Genomic DNA, 17040 nt, shown 5'->3' with positions numbered 1-17040 from the left:
TAAATCTCTTCTGTGGATGGAGTCCTTCATTTTGCCCCCTCTTCTCATCCTAGCGTTTGCTCAGGTGTGAGCTGAGCTCTAAAGGATGGGGCACCAGGTCTGGCAGAGCCGAGCCGCCCACTTGTGTGTGCAACCAAGTGGGAGAGGGACGGAGGTGTAGAGGCAGGGACGGGGGAGGAAGTCTTGGGCAAGGGGACAGAAAGCCATTCGTTTATTAAAAGAAACACTGGTGCAAAATGTTGCTGCGAAACTGAATGTCTGCTCAAGGAAGAAAGTTGCACTAAACACCGGTGGTGGCGAAGGGCATCACATCTCTGTTCCAGGAGAGGTGCCGGAGCTTGGTGAAAGGAACACCAGGGCACGACCATCCGACTCTCCATGGACAGGCACTTTCTGTGATGAAGAGACCAACCCCTGGAGGGTGACAGCACATGTGTGTGCGCCACCAAGTCTCCAACCCCTCCGCAGTGCCTCCTTTCTCAGGAAAGCAAGATTTGGTCAGTTCAGCTCGCTGGGGCTGACGCTTGTCCAGAGGTCGTGCTGTCTGGTTTCGATTCTGCTCTGCCCATACCCATCTCCTTCCTTCTTCTTGTTTTTTCACTGCTTGACTATTTTATGTCACCTGTCGTATAATCTCACAAGACAGGAAAAGGCATCTTCCTGGAGGCACTGAGGTCAAAACTCCGTGAATTTGCATTTGTTATCAATGCACATTTTAAAAATAGTTTCATGCAGAGTAGCAGTAAAAAATAACCAGTCTCTAGTGTTTGTCGTTCACATGCCTGCACCCTCCTGTGTGACTCTCACCATTCCGCCCGAGCTCTGTTGGGACTCACTTCCTCAACAGGTGGAATGAATTGTACTGTTCTGAGCAAAGCATGCCCAGAAGTTCAAAAAGTCACCAAAACCCGCAGCATCACAGACAAGGCAACCTCGGAGGATCCAACAGCTGCTGTGTAGAGCCCGTCTTCAGTTATGAACCCCCTCCCAGTCTGCTTTGCTTCCTATCAGAAGTTCAGCTATGAAAAGACACGGCCAGGCCTTTGGCTTCCTTTGACTCACACTTTGTTGTGCCTTTGGAGAGCCAGAGCTTGGAAGCGAGATGGAGAACATAATCAACGCTAATTATCTCTGTGGAAACCCCATCTTGGCTCTGTCTGTGGCCAAGGAGAAGCAAGCCTGTATCCTGTGTTCCAGCAGTCATGGTCATTGCTGCCTGCTGGATTTGGGTTCTTCTTCCCACCTGGAACTGTAGCAAGCTGCTATGCCTGCTCCCTCCTTACTCCGCCTCCACCTCTGCTGCCATTTGCACTTCCCACAAGAGACTCTTGTGTTACCAATTAGGACTTGATTTATTTCACAAGTGAACGCAGCTGCTGGCAGCCGCAGGCAAGGAGGGCCTGGGGCAATTGTCGGGGGTGGTAAGAAGGAGGACGGGGGCTGTGGCACCCCTTGGGTCATGTAAGATCTGGTGACCCAGTGTGGGAGGAGGTGGTCCTTAGCAAGGTTGCAGGGAAAAGGGTGCCAGAGGGGGTTAGGTGGCTCATGGGAATTCTGAGGAAGTAACATGAGCTTGGCCAGGGAGAGCCAGCGCTGCTGGCGCTTACTCATACTCTGGGTTCTTCAGAATAGTGCACGGAAAGGAAATGTGAGCACCTATAGGGTGTTGTCACTGACTGCATGAAGTCAAGGTGGAACCCAAAACAGTGAGAAGATCGTTACATGCATCCATCGTTAAATCAGCAGACAAGAGAGCAATTGTTTGGTGTGAACCATCAGTTAGGTCAAAGGAGGAGGGTTGTTGTAGTACTTCCAGTAATTGGTGTTATTTCAGAGAAGGCACTCAGAGATGGCTCTTTCCTGAAACTTGATAACAAACATCTCATAAAAAGCCCGTGTTACTTCCTGCTGGGTGGATAATACGAAACATAGGGTCTGAGCATGGAGGTGCTCAGGTAGAGAATGTGTCTAAATGCGGGACATGATCCTACAACCCCTGCTCCTCTGAGAGCTGCACAGAGCCAAGACAGGCTGCCTTGCGAGGTGGTCGAAGCGTTTTCTGCTTCTGCAGCGGTACCAGGAGAACATGAGGTTCCTCAAAGGTGCCGGGGCATGGCTGGTCCCGAGGGGACTGCGGAGTCTGTTCCACGGCTGCTGAGACAGATATATCTGCCTCGGGATAAGTCTCTGAACCCTGACATCTGTCTCATGGCCAGAGAAGAAGAATTTGTTGAAATTCCTGCTTTTTTGGTATCTAGGAAGAGATAATAATATGAGTAAGACCTTCTCTTTGTGTTTCCAGAAAGGAATGAAATTCTTACAAGAACCAATACTTCTGAGACTTTGAAGGCCTTTCAGTTGAGGTATTTATTATGGCTGCTGAACCGTGGCCAGAGGCAGTGCGGAGCTGGATGTACAGGATAAACCTCCCCATCCAGCCCCCAGCATGACCCCTTGCACTGACTGCTCTGCAGCGCTTTCTGCTCATCTTCCTCCATCCAGTCCCCGGGGCTGAGAAGCTGGGCACCCACGGCAGCGCTGCTGGGGCATCCCTGGGTCCTGTGCCTGGTTGTCTTTGGGCACCCACAGCAGCGCTGCTGGGGCATCTCTGGGTCCTGTGTCTGGTTGTCTTTGGACACCTTCACACCCCTCCGATGCATGATGGATCTCAATGGAGAACTTGCTAGGTTAGGCATCTACACCAACAGAGCTGGAGGTGGAGGAAGGCCTCCATCGGGGGTCACAGACCAACACCACGGAGCCACCGAGCTGAGCACAAGCCCTCACACACGTGGTCGGTTGTTAACTGAGCTCCGTTGGCAGTGAGATGCCAGCAACCGTGGAAATGGAGCAGGGGAAGACAGTGATCTGATAAAGCCACCGGTCCCTGCTCAAAGATGCAGCTACTACAGAGCTTTTCCTTCCTCAGCCCCAGTTATGACCGTGCCGTACATAAAAAGGAGATGAAAGTCTTGGGGCCATCAGACGCTTTCCTAGTTGGGGCAGAAAGGAAGAATACGATGGAGTCACAACCGCAAGTTAATCCTGTTAATTCTTGTTCCGATTCAAGAAGCTCAATTTCCAGACTGCTGCTTTTTCCCCCAAGATTTTTTTACACAATCGATTTCATTCACTAGGGAGATAAATTCTCTACTGCTGTTCCACACCAGACAACTCCAGGTGGGCCGTGAATCACAACAAGGGAGACATGCAGCAAAATACGACTTTAGCAGAGTTATTTTCTGCTTTGGTTGGGTGCCCGGCTGCTGTCACCCGGCTGTCTCTGTCCTGCCTTACTCCGAGCCTTGGCTCAGAGCTGCTCCGTAAATTCAGTCCTACAGCTGGTGCGAATGCCGGGGACTCCCAGATGGCTCTGGACCATTGGAGGTTGTCCGGCTCTTGGCTGGGCGCCGCAACCCAGCTCTCAGGTATGAAAACCTGAGCTGTGTTTTGTGGAGCAGCTGAAGACCTGGCTCAGGATTTTAAAATATGCTGTTTCTTTGTTGTTCTCGCTATTTCTCTAAAAAATGACAAACCAGATTATCTGGTCATTTTGCGGTAATAACCCCAGGCCCTTGATGTTAGAGGGAGGAGTACCAGGAAGAATGCAGCAAGGTGAGTACGACATAAAAATCACTGCGGGTTGTGTTTTCAGATGCTGTGCCCTCAACGGTGCCGAGATCAAAGGGTTTTGCTTTAACAGACTATCACGAAATTAAGCAGGTCTCTGCTTCTGCCTTTTCCTCCACCTCGTGCCCCATCCCAAGCTATGGGGAGACCTTGACTTTCATATTTCAGGAGCAGGAGCCAAAGAGGAGAGGGCTCTGTCCCTACAGAGCTCCCAGTTCCTGGTGTTTCTTTAAGTTGGGGGTGGTCAAGGGGCATTCACGGCTCTGCCCGTGTCTCAAGGCCTCTGCTCGGCTGGTTGTGCTCGAGAGGTGGTTGTGATGCCGCCCTTCCTCTCTGAACCACTCTACCCACTCTAGTGTCAGGTCCACCCACTATACCAACACGCATCCTCGGAGATGTCGTTGAGTCAGTTCCTGTTCCTATGGCACAGCTCTATTCTCAGAAGGGTGAGCTGGTTTTTCCCCGCGACTGGAAAATACACTTCTTTATTTTCCATTCTTTTTTTTTCTTTCCATTGACACGGATGTCTGGACTCCACAAAGGGCAAAATCAAGGTGGGACACCTTTTCTTCCTGGGTTGTTTCCAACCCCAGTGGGATTAAAGTGTTGGCTATTCCACAAAGAGGCCCATTCAGGAGAATATTTTGTCTCCCAGGGTGACCTTTCAGGCCTAAAGGCCTCCGAGTCATGGACAATGCAACCAAAATTGGCCTTTCTCACAGAAGTCTCTGATTTCCCTCAGTCACTTCAAACTCCTCCTGTGGTGGAGGTCCGAGGGCCCCAAGGCCCCTTCTGTCCCTCTCACCTGGGACACTGCGACGGAGCAATTCCTTCCCATGGAGCAGGACAGGAGAGGACCCGCACCAGCAGGGCTCAGTGAGGGTCTCCTGTAAGGAGGGACGGGCAGCCATTCTGGACCAACGCCTACATTTTTAGAATGACGAAAATAATTCGTAATTTCTCGTCAATATCTCAAAATGGATTTGATCTGTGATTTTTCAGAAAATACGCTGAAAAAAAAAGTTCAAATGTTTGTCTCAACAGTTTCATACTGAAGTGTTTTGGATTTGCCACTCAAAACAGTGGCTTTTTCTCTCCCCCCGCTTCTCTTTAAAAGTGCTTTTCTTCACCTTGAATGCTGGGAAAACTCTGGAAATATTATCTATCTTTTTTGCCTTGACTAAACTGAAACATCCCATTTAAATCTTCTCATCCCTAAACTATTTCTTTCCACTTTGCTTGCACGCGGGAGAGCTGCAGGTGGGGTAAAATAAGGTCTGAACTTAAATGCAGTATCTCCCTGCCTTGCATCGTGCTCAGCAAAGTGAGAAATGGTTCCCCGGCACCTTCTCCCAGCGTCCTGGTACTGCCGTCAAAACTTTCTCTAAGAAACAAGCACCGTGGAGAGAAAAACGGACCCAGGGGAGGCACCTTGTGAAGAATCCAGCTTTTTAAACCACTTTTAACTTATGGCACACTAAAACGCATCATCATTTCCAGCGCAGGGCAGCAGCGGCCCCGGCATATTTAAGCCAGGGCCGTTTTCCCACAGCAAAAGGCTTTGCGACGCTCCAGCGCCTCCGGATTAACGCTCCTCTCCACCCTCCCTCAGATTTCAGTGGTTATAGGGTTTTTTTTACCGAGTTAAGGGAAGGGATGAAATTCAGCCCCGGTGTTCGTGAGCTCTTTAGCAGTCCTCGGCAAGGGAGCTGGCGCCAGGGGGTTGAGGATATCTTGTCTTTCCCTACTCTTTTCCACGCTGGGAAAGTGACGCGATTTGATTCCCTCGTAATATCCTTCGTGCCCAGCCAGGAACCCCAAAATCCACAGCCCAGGCTTTTCCCAGGTACTTCCCGCAGGCGATAGCCCAGTCCTGTGTGACATATCACTGTTTATTGAAAATACTTTATTGCTTTCTAAAAACCAGTTTTAATAAACTCCAAAGAGATACAGTAAGTAGACCAGCAAAATTACTGAACAAACTGAATTATCTGGCATTTTCTTTCTCTGCAGGGAGAGAGCCGGTTCCGTAAGAACAAGCTGAGAGACCTGGTTTTGCCGGAGCTCATGGAGATGGAGCTCCTCTGACGGCACAGCGTTTATGCTTAAGTTCCAGCAGAACTTCAGGTGAAATCAATGACCCAATTCATTGGTTTCAGCTGGAGTCTGATCAGCACCTTGCACCTGAGTCAGGTAAGAATAAGATCAACAGTTTTTCAGAGGCTAAAGGAGACTGCCCGGCCCTGCAGCCTTTGCCAAGGAAAACTCCTCGTGTTGGTTTGAAACTTCTTTTCACCTCCTCCCGGTCAGCAGCTACCGCTCTGCACAAATCTGCACTCCGGAGGAAAGGTGCCGTGAGATGCGTACAGTTGTGCTATGAGGCAAGAGACCAGCTTCTGGCACCCTCACGTGCCCTGCAGACGGTTCTCCTGGAATTCCTATCCTGCCTAAGATAACAGGGGACGGGAGGGTCTTCCCTAATGCTCCAGCACTTCTAAGGAGATATTATTGGAGTCATCAAAATGGTAATGCCACGCCTCACACTGACCGTGAAACACAGAAAATGGCATCTCGGTTAACGGCATTTCTTTTTAGCGTTGGGTTCTGTGGCCTCCATTTTGAGAAGACACAGCAGAAGACAGCCCCGGCTCCCGAGGCCAAGCTTTGCCTCACCTATTGTAGAAAGTCCACTGTATTCACCAGCACGGAACCTGAATACATCCCCCCTTCTCCCTCTCCCATTTCAAGTTTAATGCAGTGTTTTTCACCCCAACGTGTAATTATGAAACACTTCACCTTACTCTGTGCCCCAAACCCAAGGTATTAACTCCCAGTGAGAGGAAAAAAGCTCTGTTACTCCGGGGCCAGTCTGTCACCGACATAACACTTTCTTTGGTGATGTCTGATCTTCAGTGAAAGCTGGCAGCCTCCATAAGTGAAAATTTTACTTCTGGGTGACGGTGGTTGGTAAGCCAGCTCTGCACTGGGATATTTTAGCAGTATCCATAGGAAGATGAATAAGTCACTCCCGCAGCCGGGAAACCTCTCCCACTCCCCAATTTGACCCACATGTCATTTTCCAGCAAACAACTTCCTCACGAGCACGTAACTGCTTGACCTGCGTGGGAGTCAGAGGCGAGTCTGATTCTTGCAGCCATCCCCAGGGGACGGCGCTTCCGAGGCAGCCATGCCCACCCCGTTGCGCACAGCCTGGCTGTGGTTCAGATGTTCCTCCCGGCCTTTGGAGGTGCAAGTGCCACTGTTAGGAACCACTGTGTGTTTCTTCTGCACCTGCTCCAGTATCTGCAGCACCTGGAATTAGTAAACACAGCTGTGAGTAGGTTTTTTTAGGGGAAAGCACTAATTTCTTCTCCAGCTATTGAAATAAATACCCTGTTTTCTTTCAAGCTACATGTCTGGGCTCAGCCTTGGGATTACCGATGGTTTCTGTCTGCTCAGAGGTCTCTGGGATGGGTGCACATGGAGAGCCTGCCCCAGGGAGGTCCGTGACCGTGGATCTCTGAGCTCTTTCTGCGAATGAATCAGTCTCACCTCGCACGTTCCCAGCAACGCGCTTGGCACAGAGCGGTGCAATGGGGGTCCGGAGGCAGGATCAGGACAACACGGGCAACACGGAGCTCTGCTTTGCTGCTCTTTCTCACCACCCTATGGTAACTCCTCATGCTATCACAAATTTCTTCACCTCCTTATAGCACTAGGAAACGCCCAGTCTGAAACGCACTTAATGGAGGTGGGGAGTGGGAGAAGAAATAAAATCAAGATCAATTTTACCTGAGACTTGGGGATGAGACCGACTCTGAAGAATCCTATGTTTCCACTGTCGATTTTGGTGCAGTCCACAACGGTGGAGGCAATGTTCTCTGGAGAAGGCCCATCACAAAGAACTGCATCCACCTGAAGAGCAACAGATGTTCACACCAAGTTTCCCCCAGGCACTTGGGAAAAGAGAGGGCAGCTTCCCCATCTCAACAGCAGGTAATTACCATCAAGGGCAACTCTGCTCCTTCCTACCCCACTGTATTGACGCTAAGGGCTGAATCTGGCATGAATGAACTTAATAAAAGCAAAGAGAGAGAGGTCTATGGGGTGTAGGTCAGCAGTATAGCAAAGACAGGTTTACATCAGCTGAGGAGCTTTGAAAAAGTCTCATCCACAAAGCAAATGTGTAGAAAACCAGATCTTTGAGAATTTAGAGGTGGAAGATTTGTACCACCTTCTTTTTAAAACTGCCCTCAGAGAAGCGTAGTACTCTCAGGATTCAGCAGTGACTTGAACAACAGCCATTTGGATGGACATTTGATGGACATTTGAACAACAGCTATGGATGGACAGGTTGCCCAGAGCGGTGGTGGAAGCCTCATCCCTGGAAGTTTTTAAGGCCGGGCTGGATGGGGCTCTGAGCAACCTGATCTAGTGGGAGGTGTCCCTGCCCAGGGCAGGGGGGTTGGAACTAGATGATCTTTAAGATCCCTTCCAACCCTGACAATTCTATGATTCTATGATTTGAACGGCCACGACCATTGTACTTCCAGAACTTATGAAAGTTCTAAAAGCCAGGAATATTTTAAATCTCTGGCACCAGTTTCAGACCAGCTTCAGCTTTCGATGGGAATCCCCTGTGTTCTGAGAGCTCAACGCCAGCTGGAGCCCTGGCGCGTTCAGGCATCAGTGGTTTTATAGCCTGTAAGCAAAGAAGCATTTTTTTTGTTGCTCATATCATTCTGTGTTGGAAGATGGACTAATTCATGTTGCCAAGGCATAACTATACTGTATAAAACAAAAGCATTTTGGTTTCCAACCAAATTCTGTATTTTACACTGTTCTTTCACTCTGACACCAACGTGAGGAGTGTCCATGAGATTTTTTTAATGAGATGCTCTCTCCGATCCTTGATATCATCTATTGATTTGCCTACTGGAAATGAAGTCGTTGTGTTCTTCCATCCCCACATCTTTTCGGACCAGCCGGAATGAAAAGACAGAAAGCCCCAACTACCTTATTTCCCAGCTTGGCATACACTTGGTTGTGGTGTGTTGTGTCTGCCTCTCCCGTTGGGTTAGCTGATGTGACCACAATGGGGCCAACCTGGTGACAGAAAAATGGGAATAAAAGCTCTGATCAGGTTTTGCTGTATAAAACAGATGACTCGAACTCCGAAGTTCACTCGTGAGTCTCTGTGACTCTAAAGAGAACTCAGTGTGACTCACCCAGGTAGAGACACCTACTTTGTAGGCAACTACAGTCCCACCAAATCTGTATAGCAGTGACTAACATGCTGCTGAACTGGGGTTTACTGATGTTGATCAGGGAAGAACATTTTGTTTTCCAGCACTAGCAATTGCCAAAGACCTACAAAGTCTGTCCTAGACATGAGCAGAACATGCAGGGTATTGCAGCTCCTCTGGCCACGTTCTGGACCTTCTGAAGTTATTCTGGCTTAGATAAGCCCATGCTTAGAACAAAAGTGTTCTATGAGGGAAATCAAACAAAGTGTCTGTTAATCGCATCTTTTCTGGCTTTCTGACCTGGTGGTTATTCCTTTTACCCTCTTTTCTGCAATAAAATCAGTTACCAGCTGCCTGCATACCCCACCCCTTCTTAACGATATTTTTCTTGTGGGAGTTTCTCATTTTAGCACTTTTCACTCCCCAAACCTGTCTGAACATGCTAGGATCCTCACTTCATTGAGAAAAGAAAACAGAGAGGAGAGGCGGTATGCCAAGAGGGCTGACAGAGTGCTCCAGCCTCTCGCTGTTCCTCTCCCCTCCAGCAACCAGAAGACCTGGGTGCTAGAGACCGACACCAACCCTGCTCCCTCGACAGGGGAATGGCGAGGTCTGGTCACCAGTGCTGCTGGGATGAGGGTGCTCTGGCCACTCACCAAGTCGATGAGGTGCGTGGTGACAGAGCAGTCAGGGATGCGGATGGCAACGCTCTGAGGGGTACCGACGTATTTAGCAGAGTCCTTCATTCCCAGGAAGTCCACCCATTCGCCTGCACAAGGAAGAGTCACAGGGCACTTACGGATGTACATCAGTGTGTACCGAACACAACAATCTTACCATAAATATCGCCATGGAGCATGTGGCGTTGCAGGGATGACTGACTTAAAGTTGGAGGTTCAAAGCCAAAGCTCTCCAGAGAGCTTGGAAGTAACAGCATTTCCTCACCTCTGGGAACTACCAAGCTGATAGGAGATGGCCAGGCAGCCTCCATGAAGTCCCAGAGGACGGGACTGAACAAATGCTTTGCAGGTTCCAGTTGCTTTAGGCTAGAAATCCAGAGTGACATGGGGCGATCCTGAGCCTGGCGCTTGGACCTGGAAAGGAGGCAAAAAAAATGAGCCTGGAAGTAAGATGGGGATTGATTTTCAAGCTGAAAAGGAAATTGTGCTGGTGAGGCCCAAACGTGTGTAGGCTCTGCCCCAGGTCACCTGTCTGTAGCAAAAGTAGGACCGTTCAACAGATGACCTGACAGAAAGGGACATTAATGACTAACCCCAATCAGGAATGTCTACCCCAAACCAAAGTTTTAGCTTCTTGCGTAGTGATGGGTAGAAGTCCCAGTTGCCCAAGTTCTGAGGAAACGCCACCAATATGAGGGGTCCCGGCTCCTTGCAAAAGTACAGCCAGAGGCATTTGTTAAATCCCAGAGAGGGTTTGGTTGTGAAAATATGTACCTTCAAATACGTACAATAATCCCCTGCCCCATTTGTCACTTCTTTGCGTTTCCTTGTGATATCCAAGCTACCTGGCTCCATCACCTACCAGAAGTGCTCAATATCATACAAGACAATCCCAGTTCAACTGCCTCCTTTCCTTGTTCAGGTCTTCTCCCCGAGACTCATCCCCTTGTTCTTCCCACGAAGGCTAAGCTATGTGTCTCACTGCTCTCCATGGCTGCCATAGCCAGTACTCAGCAGCAGCTATAAGTCCTAGAGGCTTCTTTAGACTAGCCAAGGAAGCCCTCACTGGGGCAGCAAGACAAATACTTACTGGTGAGCTTTCTCCACAGCATCAGGCCGATTACAGGCTGCCACAAGCACGTACACAGTATCTGTGGGGATGCCGCAAGTCCCTCCACTCTTCAGGATATCTGTTGGCATGTGAACAGGGCAGAACCCCTTGAGTGACTAGAAGTGAGGGGCTGTAATTCACGGAAGAGCTGTCACAGACAAAGCAGCCAATTCAGTGCTCTCATCTCCTTTTCCCAACTAACAAAGCATTTCCTCTGACAGTGCATTTTCTAGCATCCATCCAAGAGGAGATCTGGCATTTAGGGGATTCTGGGCCACGTTCGTCAGGGCCAGAAGCCATTCAGCCCTGTGGAGAGAGCAAGCACCATGCGTTTGCCCTGCTTTCTCTGTACAAAGCTTTCGGTGGTAGCCCCAGCCTGGAGAATTCACTTATCTCAGGTTGGATGTGCAAACAGGGATATGATACAGGAGAGACAGCAGCAAATTCACTGCTAAACCCAGCTCCTATCAAGGAATTGGTCCTATTGCCCCCGTAGTATATTTAGCTTCTAACAGCTCTTGTAACTTGGCTCACTTCATCAAAATGTCATCAGATTATCATGGCTTCCACATCTGGATTGGAAAAATGTCCTTTTAATAATGTTCTGCTACAAAAGCTCCCCGAATTTACCCTCCACCCCCCCAATATTCCCTTACCTGCAATTCTCTTGACTGAGGAAGCTTTCCTGGCAGGCAGGTGAAGGCACTTGGTCATTCCTCCCCCCACACCACTAAGCTGCACAATGGGCCTCCCCATTGGTAAGCAGGAACCCTCAAAGACGCTGTTGAAAAGGGCAGACAGGAAGCAGTAAAAGCTGACCAGGCCAAAGATGAGAGTGGCAGCAATGTCATAGCCAGCTGGAAGAGCATGGATGGCATCCAGCAAGAAGCTGATAGCGATGAGCAAGAAAGTGAGGGAGTAAAAGAACCAGGCAATGTTTAAGAAGAGCGTGCAGAAGACAATGAAGCCATTGAAGAGCATGAATGCGATGATGCCTACAGCTGCGTGGAAGCTTCTGGTAGTGCCATAGAGGCCACCATATCTTGCCAAGCCCCAGATGATCCACATGACAGCATAGAGAATGAAGGCACTGCTCTCCAGGGTTTTACCCCGGGCAAAGGCCACTGAGCCTCCTAGAAGCTTAAGGATCCCACCAGCTACCACTACCCATGGAATTACAACAGTAGCAAGTGGAGCCTGTGGATTCCCTGTCATTGTTATAGCAAAAGAAGCGAGGACACTGCATGCGTAGCCAAGAACTTCTGCATCTGCATACTTGGAATACCCTAGGTAGGGAGCGTGAAGGTCTGCACCTTCACGAAGCTTCAGAACACTGCTGCGAGCAAGTAGGGCCTTCACAGCACCCCGCCCTGTTGGGATCTTGGCACTTGCTTTCACATTGTACAGGTGAATTAGAGTCATCAAGGCTGAGGCCACAAAGATGGCCACATCCATGCCTTGGGGGCCACCTTCAAAAAATCCCTTGGGACGGCAAGCTAATGCAATGCAGTAGGCCACATAAAACAGCAAATACAGGCCATCCACGGGGCTCTTAAGAGTGAGAAAAAGAGCCAAGACAACAAAAAGAATTGAGAAAACCACCAGGAACGGAACAGGAAAAGATGGCTCCTCTGGTTGCCAGATTAGGTACAGAAGGCAATAGCCTTCAGCAAATTTCAGGATGGAAGTGAAACCAAAGAATGTAGCCATTAGTACATCCATTGCACGGTATGACAAAATGCAGATGCCAATCTGGTAGATCCCAGCTGCCCACAGCCAGGGCACTTGTCCGATAAATAGTTTGCCAGTGACGCCCAGGAGCTTACAGCCGAAGACACTGGCAGACAGCATGTTCAGGATCAGACCGGTGACTGCAAAATGATTCACGCTGCCACTGGTGGACTGGATCGGTTCATGGGTCCTTTTCGTGGCCAGATCTGTGCCAGGGAGGGCAATTTTCTCTTTGGTTAGGAAATAGAGAATCCTTCCCAGACCAAAGTAACCACCAACCAAGCAGACAATCATATAATTGCAAGCCACAGCAGAGGAACCAAAAGCTGTGCTGTAATGCGTGGCAACTTCATGAGCACTGGCAAGTGAGACAGCAGAAGCAATCATAGCTAGGATGACCTCTCTGCAAAGGAAGCCCACCACTGCAATAATGAGTAGTGCCAAGGTAAATGTGACCAGGCCAGGCACCAAGGCATTGCGGAAATCACCAGTGTCGTTCAAAACTCCTTGCCCTCCCAGGATGAAGACCACTCCATAGCCGCACCAGAATACTGAGATGGTCAGGCAGAGAGACAAGAACAGGGAGGCATCTCTTAGGCTTCTCCGAATTCCTGTGAAAGAAATGACAACGGAGACAGAACCGTGATGTCGAGACAGTAGGTTATGGAAAGCAGTAGTTAGGACAGGCAGCTGTGCGATAGGCACGTGGTGTGTTGGAAGCGTGATTTTTATGCTCGCATGGAGCTGCACAGGTCCTGCATGATGCTAGACAGAACTACCACGAGTTTGGGTAGGTCTGCACCATGCCCCATTACTGCGTAGACATGACCGTAAGGACTCCACAGCACATCACTTTGTGTTCATCAGAGTGCCTGAGGTGAGCTCAAAGCACTTGAGTTCCTTCAACTGAGTACAGTATCAGGCCTGGCACGCAGCTTGCCCTAATGAAGTCAAGGTTCAGCAAGTCATTGTCTTCTCTTCCTCATGATTCCTACAAGACTCAATAACAAGACCATAATATATTAATGCAAATCACGTCCTGACACTTCTTTCTTTTGGGTTCCCTGGTTGGTTGTTTTGCTCCTGCTGTAAGCTGTCAGGTCCAATGTTTGAACCACAGGTGTCATACAACCTGCTGGATCACCATACGTAATTGGACCTTTTCAGAAGACAGAAGCATAGGAATTGCTAAACGCATTCCTTCTCGAGAACTACCTTGTTCACTATCCTGATCCCCCAAAAGACAAAGACCTTGATTTAAAATACTTCAAGTTGAATGGAACCCACCTGTTATCCCCAAAAAATATCACAAAGTGCCTTATTTTTACTGCTATGCTTTCTCACCTCACGATGTGAGGATACTGATCAGCACGGACAGACACGAAAGCTTCCTTCCAAGCTGGAACTTTCTAATGGACCTATGCTTCATTTCTTCCTCAAACTGATACAGCTTTTGAGCCAGATTCAGGTTGGGAAGGGAAGCAAGAGCTCTGCTGAAGAAGCCCCCACGCTGCAGAGGACTGTGATCACACAAGTATACGTATCTCTTGGAACAAGGGAGCACAGAAGTTCCTGCCTTTGGTAGGAGGCTGTTGATTCCCACCAACTGTGAAACACCACCTGCCCAGCGGTCCGCTCCATGAGGTCCCGTCAATACAGCTGCCTCTAAGTGCTTCCTACTAATGCTTTGTGCCACCACGGACTGGGAGAAGAGGTGAACCGATGTTTTATAGGTTAAAATATGGAGTGTCTCTCCCAAGCTGTCTGCTTTGTAGTAGAAAAACTACCAGCATCAAATCTTGGATTTTCATGTCCACATTGCTCTGAGTTAAAAAGGAGAAATAATTCAGCATTCATCCTAAAAAGTGTGGACTTTGTTATAGCCAGTGTTTTTTTTCTCTCAGATACGTAGATCTCTCGGCATTTACACATCAACAGGGCATTTCAATCCACAGATGCCTAAAGTACCCTCAGAAAGCCTGGGAACCGTTTTTAGAGAAATCGTGTATTCAGTCTGTTAAAACTCTCAGAGGTTCTGGTAAAGCATTTGTTCAAAACTAACACTGATTTCTTTGGTTGCCCATATAGGAAAAATTTGCTGTGCTGACACACTCCTCTAGGAGAATGAATCAGTGGTCTGGCAGAGCTGCCACGGTTTGCACAAGCCTGTTGGGAAAGGAGACCAGACACATGCAAAGCTGCAGAAGGGGGAGGCCTTGAAGCTGGCCACCCTCCGAGTCTTACCTGCGTACGCCAAAAGAGAGGATAAAATCAACAGCAGGACTCCTAGAGCCGTGCTGGGGATCAGAGGGGATGCTCTGGGTAAACTGTAGAAATGCACTGCCAGGAGGAGGGATCCTGTGTGTGACAAGGGAGGTGGAAAAAAAGAAAGAGCTTGTCAAACTTGCCCAAAAAAGCCAGAGAGAAGCAGAGTGGCAAAAGCAGGGAATAGAGCAAAAAATAACAGTGCAAGATCTGCAAATAATGAAATCTAAGGAGCTGGGGGAGGTGGTGTAACTTGGTTTGTGTCCAAGCTCTCACCTCTTTCTGGGTGCCTAGTTTTAAGAAACTTGAACTTAATTATGTTTGAAAGCGCTCCCCCGCTGTCGGAAAAGGGTAAAAATCAGCTCTCCGACTCCAATTGCACAAAAGGCAGACAGACGCACGCACGCTCTACAGATGATCACACGAGCCTTGTGCCTACAGAAAACCAGCCTAAAAATGAAAAGGGGCAGCTCTCAGAAAGACAAAATGCAAAGAAGCAGCAAATTAAAGGGAGTGAACACCCAAAACAGAGCTGCTGGGAAAACGGCTAGAAAAGGAAAAGAGCGGAAAGTGCATCCAAATAGAGATCATTTATGAAAATGACTATCAAAAAGTTTTGATTTGGTTCCCACCCAGGATGGATCGAGTACAGAAGTGCAGGCCAGCACTTTAAAGCCAAGACAAATATTTTGTTGGCTGCCGAACCAGGCAGAGGGATCTCTGGATCTAAAAGCTTTACCCAGGCAGAGAAGATTCAGAATAAACAAGACTCTTTAGCCCCCTTTGAAAAGGGGGTTGTCCGTGAGAGCTAGTCCCAACCCCATCTTCCCATGCCAAGAAGACTTGATCCCTACCTGCGGAAATGCCCAAGAGCCCTATGGAGGAATGCAGTGACTCAGTTTTCCTGTCTGCCATCGCAGAGTCCGCCGAAGACCCAGATGCGGGCTGAAGTGCTGCCTCTCTTTCCTCCCTAGCTCTTTATAACCAAAGCAACTCCACTGGCCCGCGTTCCTCCCTGCTCTCCACCCCTTTTCCCTACAAACATCTTCTGTTAGTGTTCCTTTCCGCGTGCGGGAGGAAATGCAAACGAGTCCTTGCCGCAATAAATTTCAGGCTGTGAGTCAGCACGGGCTGCTGGTAGCTCCCTCCAGGGGCCTGTTAATTTTACTGCTGATTAGCCCTTGTTAAAAAAGACACTTGAAAAATAACGCTGGGGGTTTATTACTATTACTGCCTTTTTGTTACTGCCAGTGAGGAAATTACACTGGTTAAAATTAAGGTTTCTTTAAAGAATCCTTCGTGCTGGAGCAAACAAGTACTTTGCAAGCCCAGGAGCTCCTTGGGGACCGGCTATTTCTCCTAACGCTGGCCATGCTCCTGCTGTTTGTCCCTGTCACAGCTATGAATGCCTGGCACCACTGTCCTGCGCTGGGCAAATCCAGGCCAGATTCAGTGCCATTCCCTTAAAGGTGACTTCTGTCCATGTGTCACTCCACATCCACCTAACCCAGCCTCTCCCAGGGAACTCCTCCAGGGTTTCATGAGCGAGGTGTCAATGCAGACATGCACTCTGGAGAGCAGCAGTGGGAGGATAAGTCCAGAGGAGCCTTGCTGGCTTTCCAGGAGAACGGAGCAGGCAGTGAGTGAGTATCCATCATTGCCATGGTTGCTGCCGTATCCCAAAGGTGACACAAAGGACCTATTCATAGCTTCCTACTGCTTTCCATGGAGGACATGTGATCGGGGCATAAAGGTCTTTACTGATGGAGGAGAGGCTGCAGAAAGAGGTGGACACCGTCCTCGGGATCATGTTGGGTCGCAGGTCAAGTGGGAATTAGGCAGAGAACTGTTCTGTGAGAGCCCACAGAGCTTTGATGGAAACAGGGGCAACACTTGCCTGCACTTATGTACATTCCTCCATCATTTGTTTGTGTGCAATGGACCCGTGTAGGGCCTGCTCCCGTGAAGGACTCAGCTCCTGTTCCCATCAGGCCCAGTTAAAGCAAACTCCACTCTCAGCCTCTTGACAAGATAAAAGAAGTAGAAGAGCGTAAAGAGCTTCACACTAATATTTCTGGGCTGGTCAAGCACGACTCTGCAGAGGCCCTGCCGCAGCAAGCTGTGACGTTCCTCTTGGCAGATCCTGCTCTATGTTCCCCCATAAGCGATGCTCCACAGCCAGGGTTGGGGGACAGAAAAGCTGTCGGAAATGGGAATTTGAGCTGCACAGACTGGAGCTCAAAGACAGGCCTCCAGCATCACCCAAGAGGCATTAGATCTGTAGCAGCATCCAGAACAGCCCCAGATTGTCAGGGTCCACAGATGGCATGATGGCATGCTTCCATCACACAGCTGGATCCCTGTAACGGCTCCCAAA

General features: G+C 49.1%; 1 protein-coding gene across 1 annotated transcript; it reads right to left on the bottom strand.

The window, feature by feature from the left end:
* Window positions 1-5562: 5562 nt before the first annotated feature.
* Window positions 5563-15756, bottom strand: LOC134520487 (uncharacterized). The gene is made up of 9 exons (XM_063345906.1): window positions 15518-15756; window positions 14643-14756; window positions 11324-13009; window positions 10647-10746; window positions 9822-9970; window positions 9533-9645; window positions 8647-8736; window positions 7423-7545; window positions 5563-6942 (listed from the first exon to the last, which is right to left on the bottom strand). The coding sequence occupies exons 1-9, from the start codon at window positions 15576-15578 to the stop codon at window positions 6760-6762; spliced, it is 2619 nt and encodes an 872-aa protein (XP_063201976.1). The 5' UTR covers window positions 15579-15756; the 3' UTR covers window positions 5563-6759.
* Window positions 15757-17040: the final 1284 nt, after the last annotated feature.

This window comes from Chroicocephalus ridibundus, chromosome 9 (genome assembly GCF_963924245.1).
Source record: "Chroicocephalus ridibundus chromosome 9, bChrRid1.1, whole genome shotgun sequence".
Taxonomy (NCBI): Eukaryota; Metazoa; Chordata; class Aves; order Charadriiformes; family Laridae; genus Chroicocephalus; species Chroicocephalus ridibundus.
This window is presented reverse-complemented; position numbering and strand designations above follow the sequence as displayed.

Bases quoted from the DNA above. Each gene is read 5' to 3' on its own strand.
- LOC134520487 (XM_063345906.1), bottom strand. From the start codon at position 15,578: ATGGCAGACAGGAAAACTGAGTCACTGCATTCCTCCATAGGGCTCTTG. The intron at 9,971-10,646 runs GTAAGTATTTGT...CCTCCTTTCCAG, and splicing joins GCTGTGGAGAAAGCTCACCA to GTCCAAGCGCCAGGCTCAGG. The intron at 9,646-9,821 runs GTGAGGAAATGC...TTCCTTGTGCAG, and splicing joins CAGCTTGGTAGTTCCCAGAG to GCGAATGGGTGGACTTCCTG.